The sequence below is a fragment of the Puma concolor genome, chromosome D4 (assembly GCF_028749965.1).
Source record: "Puma concolor isolate L17-30 chromosome D4, mPumCon1.1.hap2, whole genome shotgun sequence".
In the NCBI taxonomy this organism is placed as follows: Eukaryota; Metazoa; Chordata; class Mammalia; order Carnivora; family Felidae; genus Puma; species Puma concolor.
This window is the reverse complement of record NC_141679.1, coordinates 19568718-19588779: the sequence shown is the minus strand read 5'-3', so window position 1 is coordinate 19588779 and position 20062 is coordinate 19568718. Positions and strand designations below refer to the sequence as shown.

The 20062-nt window shown below is 41.4% G+C and overlaps 1 protein-coding gene across 3 annotated transcripts in view; it reads left to right on the top strand.

Moving 5' to 3' along the window:
* LOC112868673 (guanine nucleotide-binding protein G(q) subunit alpha) overlaps positions 1–20062 on the top strand; it is a 316778-nt gene that overhangs the window by 206409 nt on the left and 90307 nt on the right. For all 3 annotated transcript variants that reach the window (XM_086685047.1, XM_086685048.1, XM_025931649.2), the window contains exon 3: positions 6693–6847. In XM_086685047.1, the coding sequence (XP_086541173.1) occupies positions 6693–6847 (155 nt within the window). The remainder of the gene's footprint in view (positions 1–6692; positions 6848–20062) is intronic.

Below are 20062 nucleotides of genomic sequence, written 5' to 3'. Positions count from 1 at the left end.
AGAAGCTAGTAGGTGCGTGCAGCATGGTCTATGTGTTCTGTGCTATTTTTCCTTTTCTTTTGCTTTTTCCGTAACTGGTAGCTTTAGGTGTTAGGCTCTGCCTTTACGTATTTTAGGTGCATTCTGCCTCTTAAGCCTTCTAAGGTAAGTTCTATTTCTACCCTCATTTGACAGATTGGGAACCAGAGGTTTAAAAGTGTTAAATAGCGTGCCCAGGGTCCCCTCTGTTCACGCAGGGTGAAGGTAGGCTCACAACACAGCAATCTCATCCCAGGGTCCCTTATTTTACTCTGTGCTTCCTTAGAACAAAAGAAAATAAAACACAAAGCATGGGATGTTTTCCCCCCACACTTTATTTAGGAGTCTGCAGGTTTTTGTTTTGTTTTGTTTTGTTTTGTTTTTTAGAGTCAAATGTGAAAATGGAAATACGCACCAAGGAAAAACAAAAATGAGATGATTTGAGCCTTGGTTCAGAATTAAAACAGACTCTGACAGTGTTTCAGACTCTAATTCAGAGGTCTTTTGCTTGTGTTGGGCGCCCTTTCAAACAGAGCAGCCCTAATGAGCTGCTGAATGTTGTGTCTGAGAGCTTCCACAAATGTAGAAGTTACCATTTGGTTTTCTACTTCTGGGTTGTAGGAACCGGAATAAGTGCGACATTCTAGCCTAAAGCCACCCCCGAGCTGTTAATGGGTTTTTGAAAATCCTTCCAAAGTGATTATAAGGTCCTTTTTATGTCATCCGAAGGCTTGGCCTTTTGTGGGCAGGGCAAGACCCACGTTGGTGGGGACTCAGTTCCTCCTTCCCTTTGCCGAAGCCACCATGGAAATACCAACACGTCCAAGATTTACCTGAATTTTATGACCACCGAGTCGTGAAAACAAGACATTACCACATTGGCACATCTTGTGGTTTCCATGTGGTCTTTCCCTAGAATTCTGCCAGAGTTCCTAAGAGGAGCTACTTCGTCTTCACAGAGTTCCGCTAAGGCTGGCCACCAGCTTGCTAAGAACACTGAAAGCGAGCATTCATCATTAAATATTTCCAGTGTGTTCCACTGTAACTTGAAATGAAATAGAATTGTATTTTACATTCTGCTTGATGAACTCATACCTATTTACTGTGTGCAGAGTTCCAAACGAGCGCAGTAGTCCTCTGTAATTGTTATTTATATTATTAGAAATGAATTCTTTTCTTTTCATCATAGTTAGGCTTTTTCATTTATAATTATTTAATTTTGCGTGATTGCTTGTGATTTTCACTATTATTCACGTTGGACATTTGGACAAATAGAAGAAAACAAATAGAGTTCCTATTCTCACATAGCAAAAGAATATTATTAACGCCTCCAGAATATTTTTTACAAAGGAAATTGAGAGGATTTACTTTCATTGGGGACATTTATAGAAGCAGTTTTAAGATTCTATGTGTATTTTGTAAAATGCTGTCATACTTTTAAATAACTTACGGAACTTCAGAGAAGGTTCTTACATAAATGCAAATTACGGTTGATTATATTTGGATGTCATTTTCCCAAACAGCAAGGGTGGAATTAAACAATGAAGTCTAAGAGACAGTAAAGGTGACTTCGAGATTCTGAAATGGGTCAAAGCCAAGTGGTGACCTGTGTTTTTTGAGAGTGATATTCTTTCATAGATGGTACATGTTGACTTCTGAGTTAGGGTTCATAGTTGAGACTAGTATTGGAACTTTCTCAGAGGGGGAGGTTAGTTTGAATTAAGAGTCAGCATGAAACTTCCTCACTAGACTGGTGTTTTCACAGTTAAGAGAGAGGGCCATGTTGATTTTGTCCTCTGAGCCTTTGTTCATTTCTTCCTCCTCCCTGGAAGCATCGTGTGTCTTTATCTCCACCTGACAGCTAAATCCTGTCTTCTCTCCCACATCGCGTTTGATCTCCTCTGTCGGTGGTGAGTTCTATTTGCTCAGTCCTTATGTAGCATTACTCGTGTACAGACTTACTGTGTTCTGTTCCTGAGGCGCTGGTTGGAAATAGTGAAATGCTGTTTCAGTACATGGTATGACATGCTCCTGGGTGCTGTATGCATCCTAGATGCATGTCCTCTATGTTTGTAGTCATATTACTTGTGGCCGGATGAGTCCTTGATTTGGTCTAGTGGCATCATGTTATAGACAAGGAAAATGAAGTTCTAAAAGAAAGAACTGGGCTTTCTCCTAAGAGTCATGGCCAGTTAGCGTTATGGGTAAAGCCAGGACTGGAAGATAGATGTCCTGGTTGCAAGATGATGCAGTTTTTACTCTTCCTTCCTTGTATCCTTCATTCAGTAAATTTGTATTGAGCATCTCCCATGTGACAGGCACTCTGCCAGGTCCTGAGCAGTGTTGCGAGTATCTCGCAACTTCTTCTGTGAACGGAGAGGAAGATACTAACAAATATCACACAAATAGATGTGCACCAGCCACCCCGATAAGTGTTGCTGAGGATTGTGCCCTTGTATGAGAGTAGTAATGGGTAATAGATTTCCTTGAGAAACTGACTTTGACCTGTAGGACCTGGCATTGTGTTTCTGTGTATTTTTTAAGCGCACTTAAATTAGACACATATTTGTTGTATGGGCCCCCAAAGAAATTAGAACCAATAAGCTACAGCCTGTTCCCTCATTGTATAGTCTAGAAGGGGGGATAAGTCAAGACATAACTATTGACATAAAGCAAAGTATAGAAGTTCTGTGGTGCAAAGGATGCAAAGATAACTTTTTTGGAGGCGAAGCAAATGGAAATAACTTCCGGGGGAGAGGCAGCATAGGATACAGCCCTGGAACAAGAGCTAAAGAGAGGAAGAGGGAAGGCATTCCAATGGTGAGTGAAAGCAAGCAGAGGTAGCCTGAGATAAGAAATGACAGGTCTGGCAATAGAAAACGGTGTCATTTTACAGCAGCAGGCTCTTGTGGAAAGTCACAACTATACACTGTTGAGAATGTAGTCTTTTTTTTTAATGCCCTGGCAGTCAGCTGAAATTAAGGACGGACATGCAAATATTCCCTCTCGTTCCTACTCCTGGAGCACATAACCCTGTGCTTTGTTGGCCTGCCATCTGTATGAACCATTCCCCCCCACCCCCTGAAAGAATTACATCTGGTTCTCTAATTGCTCTATTACCTAGCTTTCCATTGGGGTCCAGTAAACATTTAATCATAATAGTGAAAAGTGGCTGGTGTGTTGAAGGTCTTTTCTCTGGCAGAAGCTAACTTCTCTAGAGGCCGAAACAGAACTTCTTCCAAATGACAAGACTGGCCCAGTATAGTGAGTATCAAGGGCATTGAAGAAATAGTACGTATGCTAACTTGTGTTACCATGTAGCTTTTACCCCATTCAGAGTTTGGTCCCAACCATTTCTCCCTATGGATATATAAACGTTTGTCTAAATATTATTGTAGAAAAATACTGAAAATTATCTACTCATTAGCATGTGTTAACCAGTAACCAGCTACTGTGCTTTAGATTCTGTGCAGGACAGTATTAGTGGTCAAGCTTATCAGGGAAGCCAATGAAAAAGCATCTTTTTTTTTTTAATGCTTATTTATTTTTGAGAGAGAGAGGGGGGAGAGAGAGAGAGAGAGAGAGAGAGAGAGAGAGAGAGGGAGAGCGAGTCAGAGAGCGTGCAAGTGGGGGAGGGGCATAGAGAGAGGGAGGCACAGAATCCGAAGCACGTTCCAGGCTCTGAGCTGTCAGCACAGAGCCCAGTGTGGGGCTCGAACTGGTGAACCGTGAGATCATGACCTGAGCTCAAGTCGGAATGCTTAACCAACTGAGCCACCCAGAAGAGCATCTCTTGGAACATATGTTGCAGTTGAATGGCCCCTGATGTAGCTCAGTCACAGATATGTTTTATTTATCTTGTCTAGTGTTGCCAAGACCTAAAATTAGGGCTATTTCACAGAAAAGCCTAGATTTTTTTTTTTTTTTTTTTGGCTTCCTTGAAAAATTGAAAGATCAGGCAACAATGGACCAACCTTGCCAATGGCAACAATTCGTTGAAGTTAAGGAGCAGCTGCCTTCTTTAATTAAGGAATATATTTGTGCCACAGTTCCCATTACTCCCTATTGCCTGTATCCGGCCCATTGAGTCATTTCCCTGGCTTTCTGGCCCTTAAGAACATCTGTCAGTGACATCTGCTTTGGAATGATTGTTGCCTCTGTGAGCCTCTTCTCTTTAGCTTCCCGTAACAATTCCTGGCCAGCAAGGCAATTAATTATGATCAGAACAACTAGCATCTGCGAGCTTTGTAGTCTGCAGTGGCCCTCAAACTTTTGCATGCATCAGAATCTTAAGACAGATTGTTGAGCCTCATTTCCAGAGTTTCAGATTCACAAGGTTTGAGGATCAGAGGGTTTGGATTTCTGTCAAATTCCCACGGAACACTGATGGTGTGCGGACCAGCTTCTGAGAATCACTGAGCTATAGTACTAGAACACAACACAAAACAACATGAGGCTGGTGGGACAGTATATGTTCCCCACCAGAAATAAAATGTGGAAAGGTTAAGTAACTTACCCAGGGTCATAAGAAGAAGTAGAGTCAGATTGAAAACCCTGTCTTTAGAGTATATCCAGCAGGAAGCCATGTTGTAGATCCCTGCTTCTGCACCCATCTGCCCCACAAGATCCCCAGAATCCTCTAGAGAACCCTGTAATGCACATGTAGCTGTAGGGGTTCTAATTTAAGATTATACCAAGGATGTGATCATTGTCCTATCTCTGGACACTGAGTTTGAACTTGCAGTGAGCACAGGCAGAGGCAAGGGTTGAAACCTGACTGTAGATCTCCCTACAGAGGTATGAGACATACTTGCTGGGCAGGACCTGTGACTAATGAAGGCTCGCCGGGAGTAGAACTGAGGAACAGGACTCCAGGCCGGCAAGATCGCTCGCTGCTGGGATAACAGAACAGATCTCCTGGACAGGGACTAGGTACAAAAGCAACTACAGGGATCTCTTTTCCAAGACTGGGGTCCAGAGCAGAGCTAGAACTTCTCGGTTACTAGATCTGTCAAGGTCAGAACAGAACTAACAAGAAAGGTGATTTCTTCAGTCTCGTCATTTTAGGCTTCTTAAAACCTTACTTAAGTCCAGATTAATCTAATGATATGGGGCCCTTCCCACTTGCAAGGGAAGGTGGGTAAAGTTGGGGAACCAGACAGGGTCTCACATGGATTAAACTGATTTTTTAAAAAATGTATTAAAGCTCCATCTGCTTAAAACCCTTTGAAATGAATAATTAGGTCACCGTGTGATCATGATAAGCCATCCACTAACCTAGTTTGAAAGTTTGTATTTCTCCAAGTAAGAGTGTAAATGTATTATCAGCTACCTACCTCCAGTCTCCAAGACAGTTATATTTATATGTATGTATAATTTGCATACATATATTGATATAATGTAATTAAATGAATATACTATATATATATATATATATATATATATGGATGGATGTGAGCAGGGTTTTTATTTTGACAGGGATTTTGGCAGTGGTATATTCTGGGTTGACTGTACCACATTTTGATTTCACTCTTATTGAAAACATTTTTTGTTTTATTTTTGTTAAGATTTTATTATTTATTTTTGAGAGAGAGAAGAGAGAGAGCGTGAGCAGGGAGGGACAGAGAGAGGGAGATGCAGAATCCAAAGCAGGCTCCAGGCTCTGGGCTGTCTGCACAGAGCCTGATGCGGGGCTTGAACTCACGGACCATGAGATCATGACCTGAGCCGAAGTTGGAAGCCCAATCGACTAAGCCATTAGTCATTTTTGACTGAAAACATTTTCTTAAAATTTAAATGCTTTTATTTATTTTTGGAACAGAGAGGGAGAGAGAATGGAGGAGGGTCTGGCAGCAGGGGTGGGGGGCGGGGGACAGAGGATCCGAGCCGGGCTCTATGCTGACAGCTGGAGCTTACGAATAGCAAGATCATGACCTGAGCTGAAGTCAGGATGCCTAACCGACTGAGCCACCCAGGCGCCCCTCAAAAACCTTTTTAAAATCTCCTTACCTTTTTCCTACTAAACGTTGTAATGAAAATAACAAAGTCCTTTTTCCTTGTTAAAAAGTTGAATAGAATTCTCAATCTGATAATGTTGATAAGGCATGTATGAAATAAAGATTCTGGAAGTCAAGGTGTGTTGGAATGGAGGGGGAATGGTTACTGTGTTTCACATTAAATCATTGATAATAATTGTTCTTCTGGGGGTTTTATATCCTATCTTGAAAGGGAATGATAGAATTAAACCTGATTAGCTGAAGAGTCTGATTAAGTTTATGCTAAGACGTAAACTCAAGGGCTGAGTGTATTATGTGTTTGATTATAATGAACTATAAATACAGAGGGCATAATTATTCCTGTTCTTTGCTTTAGGATTATGATAATCACCAGAAATGATCATATGTGTAGCATGACATCCTCATTGTTCTGATGGGAAGCTGAACACTGTTTTCCTCTAATCAACATTATGTAGCCTCCAGGTTTACTGTAGAGGGAAAGATTTGGGACTGGATTCTCTGTGAGGAAAAAAGAAATGAAGCATTGCTTTTTGATAAACCAGGTTGAAAATGAGCACATGAAGGAAAACCTCAGTTGTGCGCAGTGTGATGTGCAAACCAAAGGCAGTTTTCAGTGACGGAGAGATTAAAACTGCTATATTTGTTTGTTTTCAACAGGCTCATGCACAATTAGTTCGAGAAGTCGATGTGGAGAAGGTGTCTGCTTTCGAGAATCCATATGTAGATGCAATAAAGAGTTTATGGAATGATCCTGGAATCCAGGAATGCTATGATAGACGACGAGAATATCAGTTGTCTGACTCTACCAAATAGTGAGTATTCATCAAGGAGGCCCCTTGGATCTTTCTCTTTAGTTTCGTGTGCTCTGCAGTGATAACTTCTGTATTCTTGCACTTGTATTCGGTATCTGCCTCAAACTCCAGTTAGGAAGTACAGATGTTAAACCTGTGCCAACCTCATACATTTAGACTCTTCTAAGGGACAGACTGGCATCGTGAGTCAAAGAGAGTATTTCTTGTACTGTTTTCCATTTGAAAACCAAACTGAAAACTCAAGGAATCTGAGTTTACCCACCCATTGCTTCCACCAAATTGCAGACCAGCAATACTCAAACACATACTCCATTGTGATTTGAAATCCTGTAATGATAACTCTTCATACAAATTTCTGATCCTTTTGTCATGTGCCAGAAAACACGTACACACATTAAAAACCCCAAACAAATACTCTCGATTATGCCTTCTCACACATCACACTTCCTAGTTTCTAGTTTCCAGACACAGAACCTTGACTGCTCTCGGGGAACCACTGTTATGTTGATGGACAGGTTTGCCTTTGCATGAAAATTGCGTGTGAGTCTAATTTTGCATGCATTCCAAAATTATTTGGTGAGCTGTCAATCAAAATCACGTGTCCTGGGAGAGATTTGCATCCTAGAGAGATTTGTTAGTTCTCTAGATTAAATCTCGCCCAACAGAAAGAAAGTGAAGATCTGGCAATTGTTGGATTAATGTAATCAATGCAGTCAGCAATCTAGATAATCAGGCGCCTGAAAAATGGACTTTTTGTAGTATTTAGCCAGATTTCTGTCTACATTAATTATGTTAACCCAGGCTTCGCTTCTTGGTGTTGGTTCCGGGCGGACAGAAGAATGGATGGAAAAAAGTCCACAGCCTCAGGCCAGTTCATATGAAGTGACCCACTGGATGAGAGCAGGACCCTGGGGAAAATGAGGAGCCCCAGAGGCTGGTTGGCATCACACATGGTGCCTGGAAGATCCAAGAGCTGATCAATTCTGTTTTCTCAATACAGTAGATCACGTGTCGACTTTGATTCTAGGCATTTGCGTAAGATCAGTTACGATTCAGGTCAGCCACAGAAATGTGGCCTGGTCACAGCAGTGCTTGTATTCCTATGGTAAATTTGCATCACGTAATTCTAGAACGTGGCATAGAAGGCTCATGATCCCCATGTCTGTCGTGTTTTAACTAGTGTTAATCCCCTGGTGTGCCTGTGGAATGTGTGCTTTCCTCGTTCCTTATTTTCTCTTTCCTTCTCCCACACCTTCATCTCACTGCCCTTCTGTCGCTTCTCTTCCACTCGCTGCCTGCCTGCCTGCCTTCGCCCCTCGTCCTTCCTCCCTCCCGCCCTCCCTCTGGAACCTTTACTGTGTAAGTTTCTGTGAGTGCAGAGATGAGAGATGCAGTCAGCTCTTGTCTCTTCCAAATTCTGCCCCCTCAACCTTTGACCAGCTGTCTTTCTCTTACTTCCTGCTCCCTCTGTCCTTATGTTTGCTTTGCCATTTCAGATTTCATCTATCTCCCCATGGTGCTGTTGTGTTTTATCCCTTGTTCCCTGTTCCTGCCCAGTATGTCTCCTCCTATCTGCTTGCTTCCCCTCCACCCTCATCTGTCATTCTCGAGTTCTCCTGTCACTCCTCTCCACTTCTCACTGTGCTGCCTTGATGCCTCTCCTGACCCTTAGTGAGGAATGAATCCCCCGTTACCAAGTTCTTTTTACTAATAAATCCTCCAGTCTCTCATCGCATCTAACCCCGATCTGTTAACTTTTATCATAAATCCCGTCTCTCCCCCTTCTCACCTGTTCTAGTCTTTACCCATGTGTAACTTTTCTCCCTACAGAGAGGTCTTGCCATTAGGGCATCAGAGAAGCAGTGTCGCATGATTATGTGCTTACCAAGGTCAGGGTTCCTCCTTAGGAAGTGATTTTGCCTCTGCTCTGGGAATAGACCCTGTGAGTGATTTCCTGTGTGCACTGAGGACACCTGTATCAGCTGCTGCGCATATATTCTTGAGACAAGGCTCTACACGTGTCTGGTGACATTCCTTAGCTTAGATTTGTGGATTTCTAGACAGGTGCCCGTTAGTTAGTACAATAAGAGGACATGGCAACATCTGCTATTTTAAGGAAAGAGCTATTTAAGACCATTTCTTGAACCTCCTGTTAGCACTGTGATTTTGGGAAAGCCGCTGTCTGAGAATCCTGTTGTATAAGCTGCGTGAACCATAGAAACATGCCTTTGGACACATCCCTTATGCTGGAGTCAGACAGACATGTGGGGGCAGCTGGGGCAGGCTGATCTAAATTCCTTCAAATGATTATTCTTTAAACAGTTCTATTTTCCCCTAATGGCGATGTGGAGAAGCTGATTTTCTGAACTAGATACATAGATAGATAGATAGATAGATAGATAGATAGATAGATAGATAGATAGATAGATGTGGTTTATGTGTATGCACATACACCTAATTCTTTTTTAACCATATTTGTGTGCAGAAGTAAGAAAGTAAATTATCACAGATCCTTACATACCCACATTTCAGAATCTATCTCTTTAAAAAAAAAAATAGGACGTTTCCCCACATAGTAAATAATACTGTATTACACCTAAAATTAATCGTCAGTCCTTTTTGTCATTATACCCAGTTCACAGTCCCACTTCCCAAATTCTTCCAAGGTGTCCTATAGAGTAGGTCAGTTTTAGGACTACACGTTGCATTGGTTTATATGTCCCTTAGGCTCTCGTGATCTAGTAGAGGCCTGTATGCATTTCACTGGCATGTTGAAGAGATTAGCCTGATTGCCTTATGTAGGATGAATTAACTTGCTCCGTTGTCTCTTGAATTTACTGTAAGCTGGAAATTACATTTAAAGACTTGATTCGATTCAAGCTAATTGTGAGTAAATTGCATTTTAAGAGATGTTGTTTGCCCATCATGGGCGCAGCTAAGGCTCCCCACGGTATTAGGGTGCTGACGCCCTCCCTTATAAAGTTCTATTTTTCCTTTTGCCACCAAAAGCAATCTGTGTGGTGTTATTTTGTCACTGGGTGATCTCTCGTTCCCCATCAACTCTTCACTTAATGGCTTCCATTCCATTTGATAAGTCTTGTGTGATTTAATGCTTCCCTTAGGATTTGGAAAAGAGTACATTTTCTACTTTTATCATTTGGTCCACATTGGTATTCTTCTGTGAAATACAAGGCTGTTTCCTTGGCTGGTGCTATTTGATTATCTTTTAACAAATTTTCTACTAAAAAGTATATGTTTCCATCTTTTTGTTACAGTATCTTGTTCTATAGACTAAATAGATGGTGACCATACAATTTACCATTCCAGTGAGGACATTTTGAGAAGGAAGGGGTTGCTATTAATAGGCTGAAATAAAAGGCATAACCTGGGAATCCTGGTTAAGCAAGAACATTTGGTCAGTTTAGCTACATGAAACCTAGGGAGGCGTTTTGTATTTTGTTTGGGGTTTCCCCTCTGCTCTTTATTTTCGCTAGAAGACTGTTTACTTCAGGGGAAGTAGAACCAGGGTATTCCTACCAGTTATGTAAGGAGTTGTATGTGGAAACCTGAGTTAGCTGGCCCCGTGTTTCTGGTCTCTTCCCAAGACGAGTTAGTCCTCTTTATAGATTGGTGGCCAACAGCTTGGCTGGCCGGCCTTTAATCCCACCGTGTCAGGAGCCCTGAGTATTAGAGACCCCTTTTTCTTCCCCAGTTAGGCTCGGGCACTTTTCCTTTCCCTCAGCTAGGAAAGCCCTCCCACCACAAAGATAGGACCTGTGGCTTTCGGGATTCACCCACCTGCCGCTTCATTTCACGTGTGTGTAGCCCGAGCGGATGCTCTGGGAACCACAGGAAGAACATTCAAAACCTTGGGGGCCCCATATCTTGAGCACCGTTGATTCCCAGTACTGACTTCATTTTCACAAAATAACTATGAAATAGAAATAATTCAAAATAATTTTTGACTCTGTATTCCAGATAGCTGTTACCTCTTTTCTGACATTTTTGTGTGCCCCCGACTGGCGTATTTTTAGTATTTGTATCTCCCTCCTATACTTCTTAAAGATTTTTCTGCATTGTTCTATCTTTACAATTAAACACCACCTCACTGGTGTTCTGGACGTGATTTCTTAAACAATATCATCACCTTCCGGAACTCTTCCAGAGCTCAGGACCACCTCTCTCGAGCAGTGTCTCCACTTGTGGTTCTTCAGTTTAGATTCAGGTGACACATACAGATGTCATCTCTAGCAGTGTGAGAATCAGGGCCACGCACATCTGCTCAGAGTCGGCTGCATGACAGCTGTTGTCTCCAGGACCCTGCTGATGGCGAGAGTCTTGCCGGCCACATGCCAGGAATACTGAAGCAGAGGCCAAGCAAGTCCTTATTCTTTCCTACGCGGTGAGCTCCTTTTCATCCTTCCAGACCCTGGTCAGTGGTCTGTTCTCTGAAAGTGTTGCCCAACACCAAAGATAGTGAGTCACTGTGTCCTGTGGGTTAGTACTTTGCACATCTCTTTCGTACCTGTTACCGTGTTTACTAAAGTGTCTCTCTCCTCAGAGCCTGACGGTGACTGCTCATGTTTGACCTTCACAGATGATCGTCCCATGAAATAATAGATGGGTAATTTTCCATTATTTCATTGACCATGATGTAGGTGCGGTCATGATGTAGGTGCCATTGTAGATGAACTGTGAAGTCAGAGCCGTGAAAGCATTCAAAGTTGTCTTTTCTTTCTCTTCTGCTATTTTTGAAAGTCTGAGTTCTGGAAAGTTCTGTTATCATCGTAACTCCTGTTTGCTGAACACTTACTCTATGTTAGATTGTGTACTTCTGTACTGTATGTAGTTAGATTCTTACTATATGTTAGATTCCACATGCATTATTTCATTTAATGCTCAAAGCCGCCTAAAGTGGTAGATATTTCCTATCATCCCCATCAAACAGTAGAGAAAACCGGTTGTCGGAGAGGTTGAATAGCTTGGTTAAAGTCATACAGTTAGTAAGAGTAGGAGTAGGAGTCAAAATCACTTTTCTTCTTCTAAAGCCCCAGATCTTAATCACTGTGAAATACAGCTTTACAGAGGATGGATGGTTGAGAGAGAGATAGAAAATTGACTATAGTTAGATGAATAGATGATAGATTAATAGATAAATGTCTATGATGAGAGAAATCACTCACCATAGAAGATGCAAATTGTTCATTAATCTTTATAAATGTTGCCTATAGGTAGTTCCGTACATATGAGGTCAAGAAGGAAAATTATGTAGAGTTTACCGGAGAATAAACCCAGCAGGGTTTTGATTATCATCCAGAAAATCTACCCAGTTTAACAACATGTCAATTATTCATACACCGTGGAAGATGTTCTAAGTCACGGATAATTCAGAATTATTATTTCTTTATTTTAGCCTGTAGTCTTTTTTTAAAATATTTTTTTTGTGTTTATTTATTTTTGAGAGACGGGGGTTGGGGGGAGGTGAGAGAGGGGAAGAGAGAGAAGGAGACCGAGGATCTGAAGCAGGCCCTCTGACAGCAGAAACCCCAGTGCGGGGCTCAAACCCACAAACTGTGAGATCATGACCTGAGCCAAAGTCACTTAACCGACTGAGCCACCCAGGCGCCTCGTATTATAGCCTCATGTCTTAACCCTTTACCCCCATACTCTATCCATTAACTTTTTATTGGAGTTAAACTAGAGCCAGTAAGAAAGCTACAACAAAGTCATTTGAGCTTCCCTCTTTCTGCTTTGGTTAGCCAACTTACTGATCATAATAAACAGTGGGCAGGCAGCCCAGGAGCAAGGAAATGGGAAAGTCTAGGAGATGGATAAGCAGTTTTGGATAAGTTTGCAATTGACTTTCATTTGGTATATCCTTCTAATTTTATTGATCAAAAGAATAAATAGCACTCTAAGATGCTGGAGAGTTTTGTGAATTTTCTTATTAACTTTTTTGTTACTGATTAAAAAAAAAAAGCCTGAGGGCTTTGAATATCTTAGATAAAGAGCACAATAAACAGATGGCTGTAGGTTTACTCTTTTTTTTTTTTTTTTTTCTGGGGTTAACCATCTTTTTTTAATATACTGAGGCATCAGGTCAAATGAGTTCACTGCCTACAGTACTAAATCTCCATCACATTGGCACGTAGTGAGAGAAGTCCTCACACTGCAGGCTTTTGGCAAAGACTGCTCTGTGTTCACCTCAGAGACCAAATAATCCCTAATCTCGCCTTTCCTGAAGTTCCCTCCAAGGAGCTCAGCAGATCAGACACCTTCTTGAAATTTTCTGTAAATCCAAAACACATATGTAAATTGGCTTTTGGGCGTAAGTCACTGTTGGAGCTTACTTTTAACCTCATGCCTAAATTTTTAACTTAATTTAAAAATGTGTAAGGAGGGGCACCTGGGTGGCTCAGTCTGTTAAGCGTCCGACTCCGGCTCAGGTCATGATCTCGAGGTCCGTGAGTTTGAGCCCCGCGTTGGGCTCTGTGCTGACAGCTCAGAGCCTGGAGCCTGTTTCAGATTCTGTGTCTCCCTCTCTCTCTGCCCCTCCCCTGTTCATGCTCTGTCTCTCTCTGTTTCAAAAATAAATAAACGTTAAAATAAAACAAAATTAAAAAAAAATGTGCAAGGAATTTGAATGTTAACTCAAAATGCAATAGGAATTTCAGAGGTAGACTCAGTATATCCACCTGATTTAGGGCTGAATTCTTTTGAAGAGATACCTTGCTAAAAAGTTCCTGACTGATGAGCAAAATAGTTAACTCTAGGGTGTGTTTCCTTTGACGCTTGGAGCCATCCTGACTTTACTCTTCATCTGCTGATAAAAAGGAAGTGTAAACCTACTGCAGGCTTTTGGAGACAGACAAGATTATCGTCTTGTCGAGAGAACATTGGGTCAAGGTCCAGTCTTTGATGGAGTTCCCTCTGCCACTCATCACCTCTGGGGTTTTGACAAAGTAAACCCCACTTGCTCCAGACTCTGGTGTGTGATCTATAATCTCTAAATTGCCTTCTAAATTCTGAAATCCTGTGATCTATTACAGTAGACTGCCTTTATCTGAGAAACCATTATCCTATGCAGTCAAGTGAAAACCTGGCACCCCCAAATTTACCTGAGAATGGAATGAACAAAGATTATTCTCTACATGGTTAAATTACTAAAAATGCCATCTTGAGCCCAGAAGAGGGCATGGATATTGAATATGTTTGCTCTTTTTGAAAAGGCCAACAATATGTCATTTTTTTTTCACGTGAGTGACATATTTACTTCTATTTTTGTTCCGTTTTGTCATCTAATGAGCCATATCTCCTAATAACCTTTTGCAAGAATAAAACAAACAAAACAAACAAAATTTTTGTCTTCCACAGTGAACTGATGATTCTAAGATGCGGGTCTTTATTATTCCTTTTTTAGAACCCTTGGCACTTCAGAGATGCTAAGATAAGACTTGGGTATGCTTTACACTCTAACCTTCATTACTGCGATGTAATAGGGAAAGGGCACCTGTCTGCCATTCATTCACCCTGCCTGAAGGGCATAGCGGGTGCGAGTGACATGCTTCATATGTCAGCTTGCTGCCCGCTCACGCTTTGGCACGGCATCTTCAGCTTCTGTAGTTCGGCCTCTTCTCCACAGTCTCCCCGGGACGGCACTGTCCCCAGTTGAAACCAGGAATGTTGTTACTACCGAACAGGGATTGGCAAACCCACAGGCCAAATTCAGCCTGCTGCCTGTTTTTTTTTTTTTTATAAATAAAGTTTTATTGGAACACAACCACGCTCATTTGCTTATGTATTACCTATAGCTGGTTTTGCGCCCATTGGCAGAGTTAAATAGTTGTAACAGAGACTGTATGGCCCACAAAGCCTAGAATATTTACTGTCTGATTTTTACCACCGCCTGCCCCCCTCTCCCCCCACAACTCAAATGGCAGATATCTCTTAGAGAAGACTGAATGTTTACAGGCAACTGGTATTCTGCGTCCACTTGCGTTTAGATAGAACTTACCTTAGGGCCCCTGTCCTCTGAATTAACCCAAAGCTAAATTTCAGAATACTGAGAGAATGGATGGCTTGTATTCCTTCCGCAGTACTCAGTAAGTGCTGCTTTGCACAACAAAACTTGATAGGAAATGGGCATCGGAGAACCCTATGTCATATTCCCTGTCAGTACCTCTACAATGCCATGTAAACAGCGTCTAGTACCAAAGATGCTATGAATGACCAGAAATGTTCATTGAGTTGATTTGACTCTGAGAGCCAGGATTGTGTCTTACACGTCTTGCCTTTTGCCCATTGTCGTACCTGGAACAGCTGGTTAAGGAGAGTGTGATAGGTTTAACCATCAGTGGATCCAAGGGTAGAATTGACAGCCTTTTGTAATAGAACAGGTACCTGAGCAGAAGACAACTCTAGCTTCAGTCACAAGTGAGCTCTGGAACCTTGCTCTCTCCATGTAACCCTTTAGGTCATTTGGGTCCCTTTATTTTGACTCCTGCCTGCCAAGCAGTCTTTTAACTCTGACTGGATGACCCTGATGCTGCATTATCACTATGGCATCTTGATTTAAAGTAATGAGTTGAATTTTGATCTGTAATTAGTGCAATTAGTTGACTAAGACCAGCTCCTCAGACCTGATCATCCTTATCAGAATGAAAGTTCTGATCTTACAGAACCAACATCCAACCAAGTTAAGGGGACGTGACACTGAGATACCTACTTTAATCAGTAGTGTTTTTTCTCATGGCTGACGCTTGCCTACAACCACTGGAGCCTCTAGTTATTTAAAATTTTTTTAATGTTTATTTATTTATTTTTGAGACAGAGAGAGACAGAGCATGAGCAGGGGAGGAGCGAGAGAGAGGGAGACACAGAATCTGAAGCAGGCTCCAGGTTTTGAGCTGTCAGCACAGAGCCCGACGCAGGGCTCGAATTCACGGACTGTGAGGTCCTGACCTGAGCTAAAGTCGGACGCCCAACCGACTGAGCCACCCAGGCGCCCCTGCCTTGTAGTGTAGTTATTTAAAGCACATTCATCTCCATTGCCAGACTACAAGCTTCTTGAGGACAGGACTCACATCTTTTTTTCTTTTTTTTTTTTTTAATTTTATGGTTGGCACTCCATGTTTGCACAGTACCTAGCTTTCAGTGTAGACTTTCGGAGAAAGTAATTGGATGAATGACTGAATAGTAAGAAAGTAAGTAACTTCTGGGTTTTCCTAATTTCTTCCCATCTTTCTTTTCTCTTCGTTTCTGCCTACCCAAATCTCATTTTGTCTGATCAGTGTAACTCATCCCCCACATCTCCTCCACACTATTCTCTAGTGACTACAGTTCATAATCATCTCTCCTTCCTTATTGCCTTCATAGTTAGCAGCTCACAATTTGGCACTTAATTATTTCTTAATTGATTCATCTGTGCTATCTTAGCTTCCCAGGTATCCTCCTGTCCCTCAAGGCAAAGGATATATATATCTTAAGTATTTTGTACCAGCTCCCTGTGCCAGCCCCCCTCCCTCTGGCACACACAGAGTGCATTAGCTTTAACATAACAGATTTTCAATAAGTTTGTGTAAATTAACTGAATTAAGCACTGTCGTTACATTTCAGGACAAGCAGGCAAGGATAAAATGCAGTTTTCTGATGCTTCTTGAATTGCTTTGTTTTACTTTTTTTCTTATTTATTTATTTATTTATTTATTTATTTATTTATTTATTTATTTATCTTGAGAGAGACGGGTAGAAGGAGAGAATCCCAAGCAGGCTCTGCGCTGTCAGCACAGAGCCTGATGCGGGGCTTGATCCCACGAATGGTGAGATCATGACCTGAGCCAAAAGCAGGAGTCCGATGCTTAACTGAGCCTCCCAGGCGCCCCTCTTGATATGTTTTAGAAGCGTAAAAATTTTGTCAGAATTAGTCAGCAGCTTTGAAAGTTACCACATAAAAGGCAAATAAGTTAACAAAGCAGAAAGCCAGACCAGCAAATTGAAAAAGGCCTCTTCCTTCCCTTTTCTCTTTCTCTTCTTCTCTCTTTTCTCATCTTGCTTTTGCTTTTAATTATAAGATCGATTTATTTGAGCAACAGACTGAAAAATCTATCTCCATGACCCAAGCAGACGCACAAGTTGCCTGGCCCATTTTCCATTTGACATCGATGGGCTCTTTATTTGAAGCATTCGTATCAACTAACCATATATAAGATTCCTAAGAACCTGAAACTATTTAACAGATGCAGTGATAAGATCTTTTTATGAGACACTTAATTTACTTTTACAAATCTGCTTTCCTGAGTCGGTTTAGTTCTTTGGCCAAGGATAATTGAAATGCATGATTTCTTAGACTTCTCTTTTATCCCCCAGAATATTCTCCCTTGAGTGGTTTTCATAAACCATAAGGATATCACCTACTTGCTACCACTGGGTGATCTTTGTTTTAAATCTGTAATTTTGTACTGAAAACAAATAACTTCTTAGGACCCAAGTCCCCGTGATACATGCTGCCCTTCCTTGAACGCTGATCATGGTGTGCTAGGTGTTAAAAATGAAGGAGGAAAGTTGGTTTGCCCCCCACAAAATGAGCTCTTCACGGGATGGGAGCGTTTGCGTAATGAGTAATCCTGTGCAGCTAACCAGCCTAACCAGATGACCAGGCAGGTTCCTTTCTGCAACAAGACCTGCCAGATGCAGGAGGTTGGGCACCAGACCCTGTACTTGACTGCCCCCAGCGACTGGCAGTTTCGCAGAACTGTTACTTCCCTCCATGTTGTTCTTTGAATGTTTGCTTTGACTGTCTTTTTTATTTTTTGCCTTCGAGCCCCTGTGGTCACATGGTGCCTGTACGGGAATCACGTGTTCCTGGTTTTCTCCTTAGCTTCAGCTGCTTTGGACAGTGTCAAAGAAGATCTCCTGGCGTGATCTAGCTTTGAACTCCCCTCAGACTGTTCCTCTTACAATGAGGCCTTCTTAGGTTTTTTGATGAAGCCGACCTAGTTTTTCTAACCTTCTTTTCAATAATTAAAAATGTGAAATTCTACCCAGAGCCATTTTCTGTGCCAGAACTTCCTTTTAATGTCTGACTTGAGCTGCAAATCTGTCATAAATGCAGCCTGTTGAGAGCAGACCCTTCCACGGGAATTGAAGGATGCGGGCACATATGCGCAGCACCAGCCCATAGCAGGTTAACTACTCCGAGGAGCTATTCATCTATCTTACTATGTTTGGTTGGATTTATACCAAATGTCAGAGATTTCTTTTTTCACTTACCACCCACAGGTATTCCCCCTTTTGGTGTAATTGCTGAGGGTTGTATGCCTGTAACTTACTACATTTTTTTTTTTTAACCACAGCTGTAATGTGATATAGTTTACCTGCTGAGTCATCTCTGAATTTTATTCATGTTTCTTGCCTTTAAAAAAAGCCACTTAATTTCTAATTTCTTTTCAATTACCCTTCCAGTCATAGGTGGTGGGTTTTTTTCTCTTCGATTTTAAAAAGATGTTTCTGTCAAAAACAGGCTCTCATTACATGTCAGATTGGAGCATAAATTAAATGGGAAGGTGAACTCAAAACTGTTATTGACAACCTATTGTCAAAAAAGAGGAATAATTGGCATTTTTTTTTTTAAAGACATTCAAGAGAGAAAATGCCATAATTATTTTGATTGGAGCTTTTATTTTAGGGACAGTTAAGCTTTTCTCCTATATGTTTAATCATTTAAAGTAATTACATCCTATTTCTGAAATTCTTATTTTTTTTTGTAGCCAGAGGTGACCCTGAAGTTAAATATATAAAGAATTTAGCAGCTACAAGGTGTGATGATAAACTAATGGGCATGATTTCCTTAATCAAATCACTCATACTACAGAAGGGTGCTTTGTGGATAATCACCAAGGATTAGAGACAGTTCAAACAAGTTCCCAGAAAATGACTCTGTCCAAAATATGTGAATGTTCATTCTATCCCTAACAAACTTCACCATTTTGCCTCTTCGTATAACCCTTTTCTTGACACAAGTCGGTAAACTTCTTGAAGGCAGGGATTATGTCCTGGAAATCTCCTGGCCTTAGCACCTATGAGAATGTCATGGTCAAAATGTATCAGTGATTTCTAGATGACCCTGCATTTTTCTCATGGTAGGAAAGAAACTATTGAAATTTTACTACATGAGTTTTCTTATTGCCTTGTTTTTCACTGAAAACCAGAAACCCGTTTCTTCCATTAAGGAGAGTGTGTGAGAATTTTCTGTCTGTAAAGGACCACTCCTTCCGTTTGCCCAGGGTTAGAGGGAATTCCAAGGCCTGAAAGCTTGATATTGACAAGCATAAAGCAGATACACAAATTGTATCATTCTCTGGCCAGGACCTAGAGAGGAGCAGGAAGTACAGCTGCTAAATGAAATTAAATAGATGATGCCTTTCCTTTCTGTCTTGTCTCTACATTCGTCAGAGGCATTTAAATTCAAAATTTAGTTCTTACGTAACGCAGGCGAGTAATATCCCAGCCAGGTAATTACATAGGTAGCTAACAACCCCCTTACTCCTGTGTTTTCTCCTAAAAGGTGTAACTTGCTGTTCTAACCACTACAGCATTTTCCACCAAATTGTTTCAGTTTGTCACCTGTTGAGCACCTGCTGCTGTGTCTAGTCCTTCGACTAAGTGTTGGTGACCAGACACGAACAAAGGTAGTCACGGTCCCTGATCGCACTGAGTGTGAGAACCCTGACGGGACAAACACGCGTGGAAAAATAGTGAGGACTTTTTTTTTTTTTTTTTTTTAATCACTTACCAAGTTATCAATTAGAAATATCTCAAAGCGATGACAAGTTATTGGATGGATGGATGGGAGTAAGGTGAGTTTTATCAACTAAACCTCCCATGTTCTAGCACTCTTGCATGTGTCTTGTCTCCTAGACAGTTAAAGAAGTCCCATGTATACCATGGGAGATCTGTCTCCCTGACATCAGGAGAGAGCTCCTGCCAGCCACTTGTTACACATACATTGCCTTGGAAATGTACCTTGTGCCTGTTACCATAGCAACACCCTGAGAATGACCTCAGCAGCCGCTCAGAATCATTCCTACAAAACAAATTACAGCTATAATTAACTTTCTGAATTTACTCTGCAATATAAATTTGTTCAGACCTCAGTGTTTCTTTGTAAAAGGTTAAATGAATGGAATAATCCTCCATGAACCTCTTCCCCCGCACCCC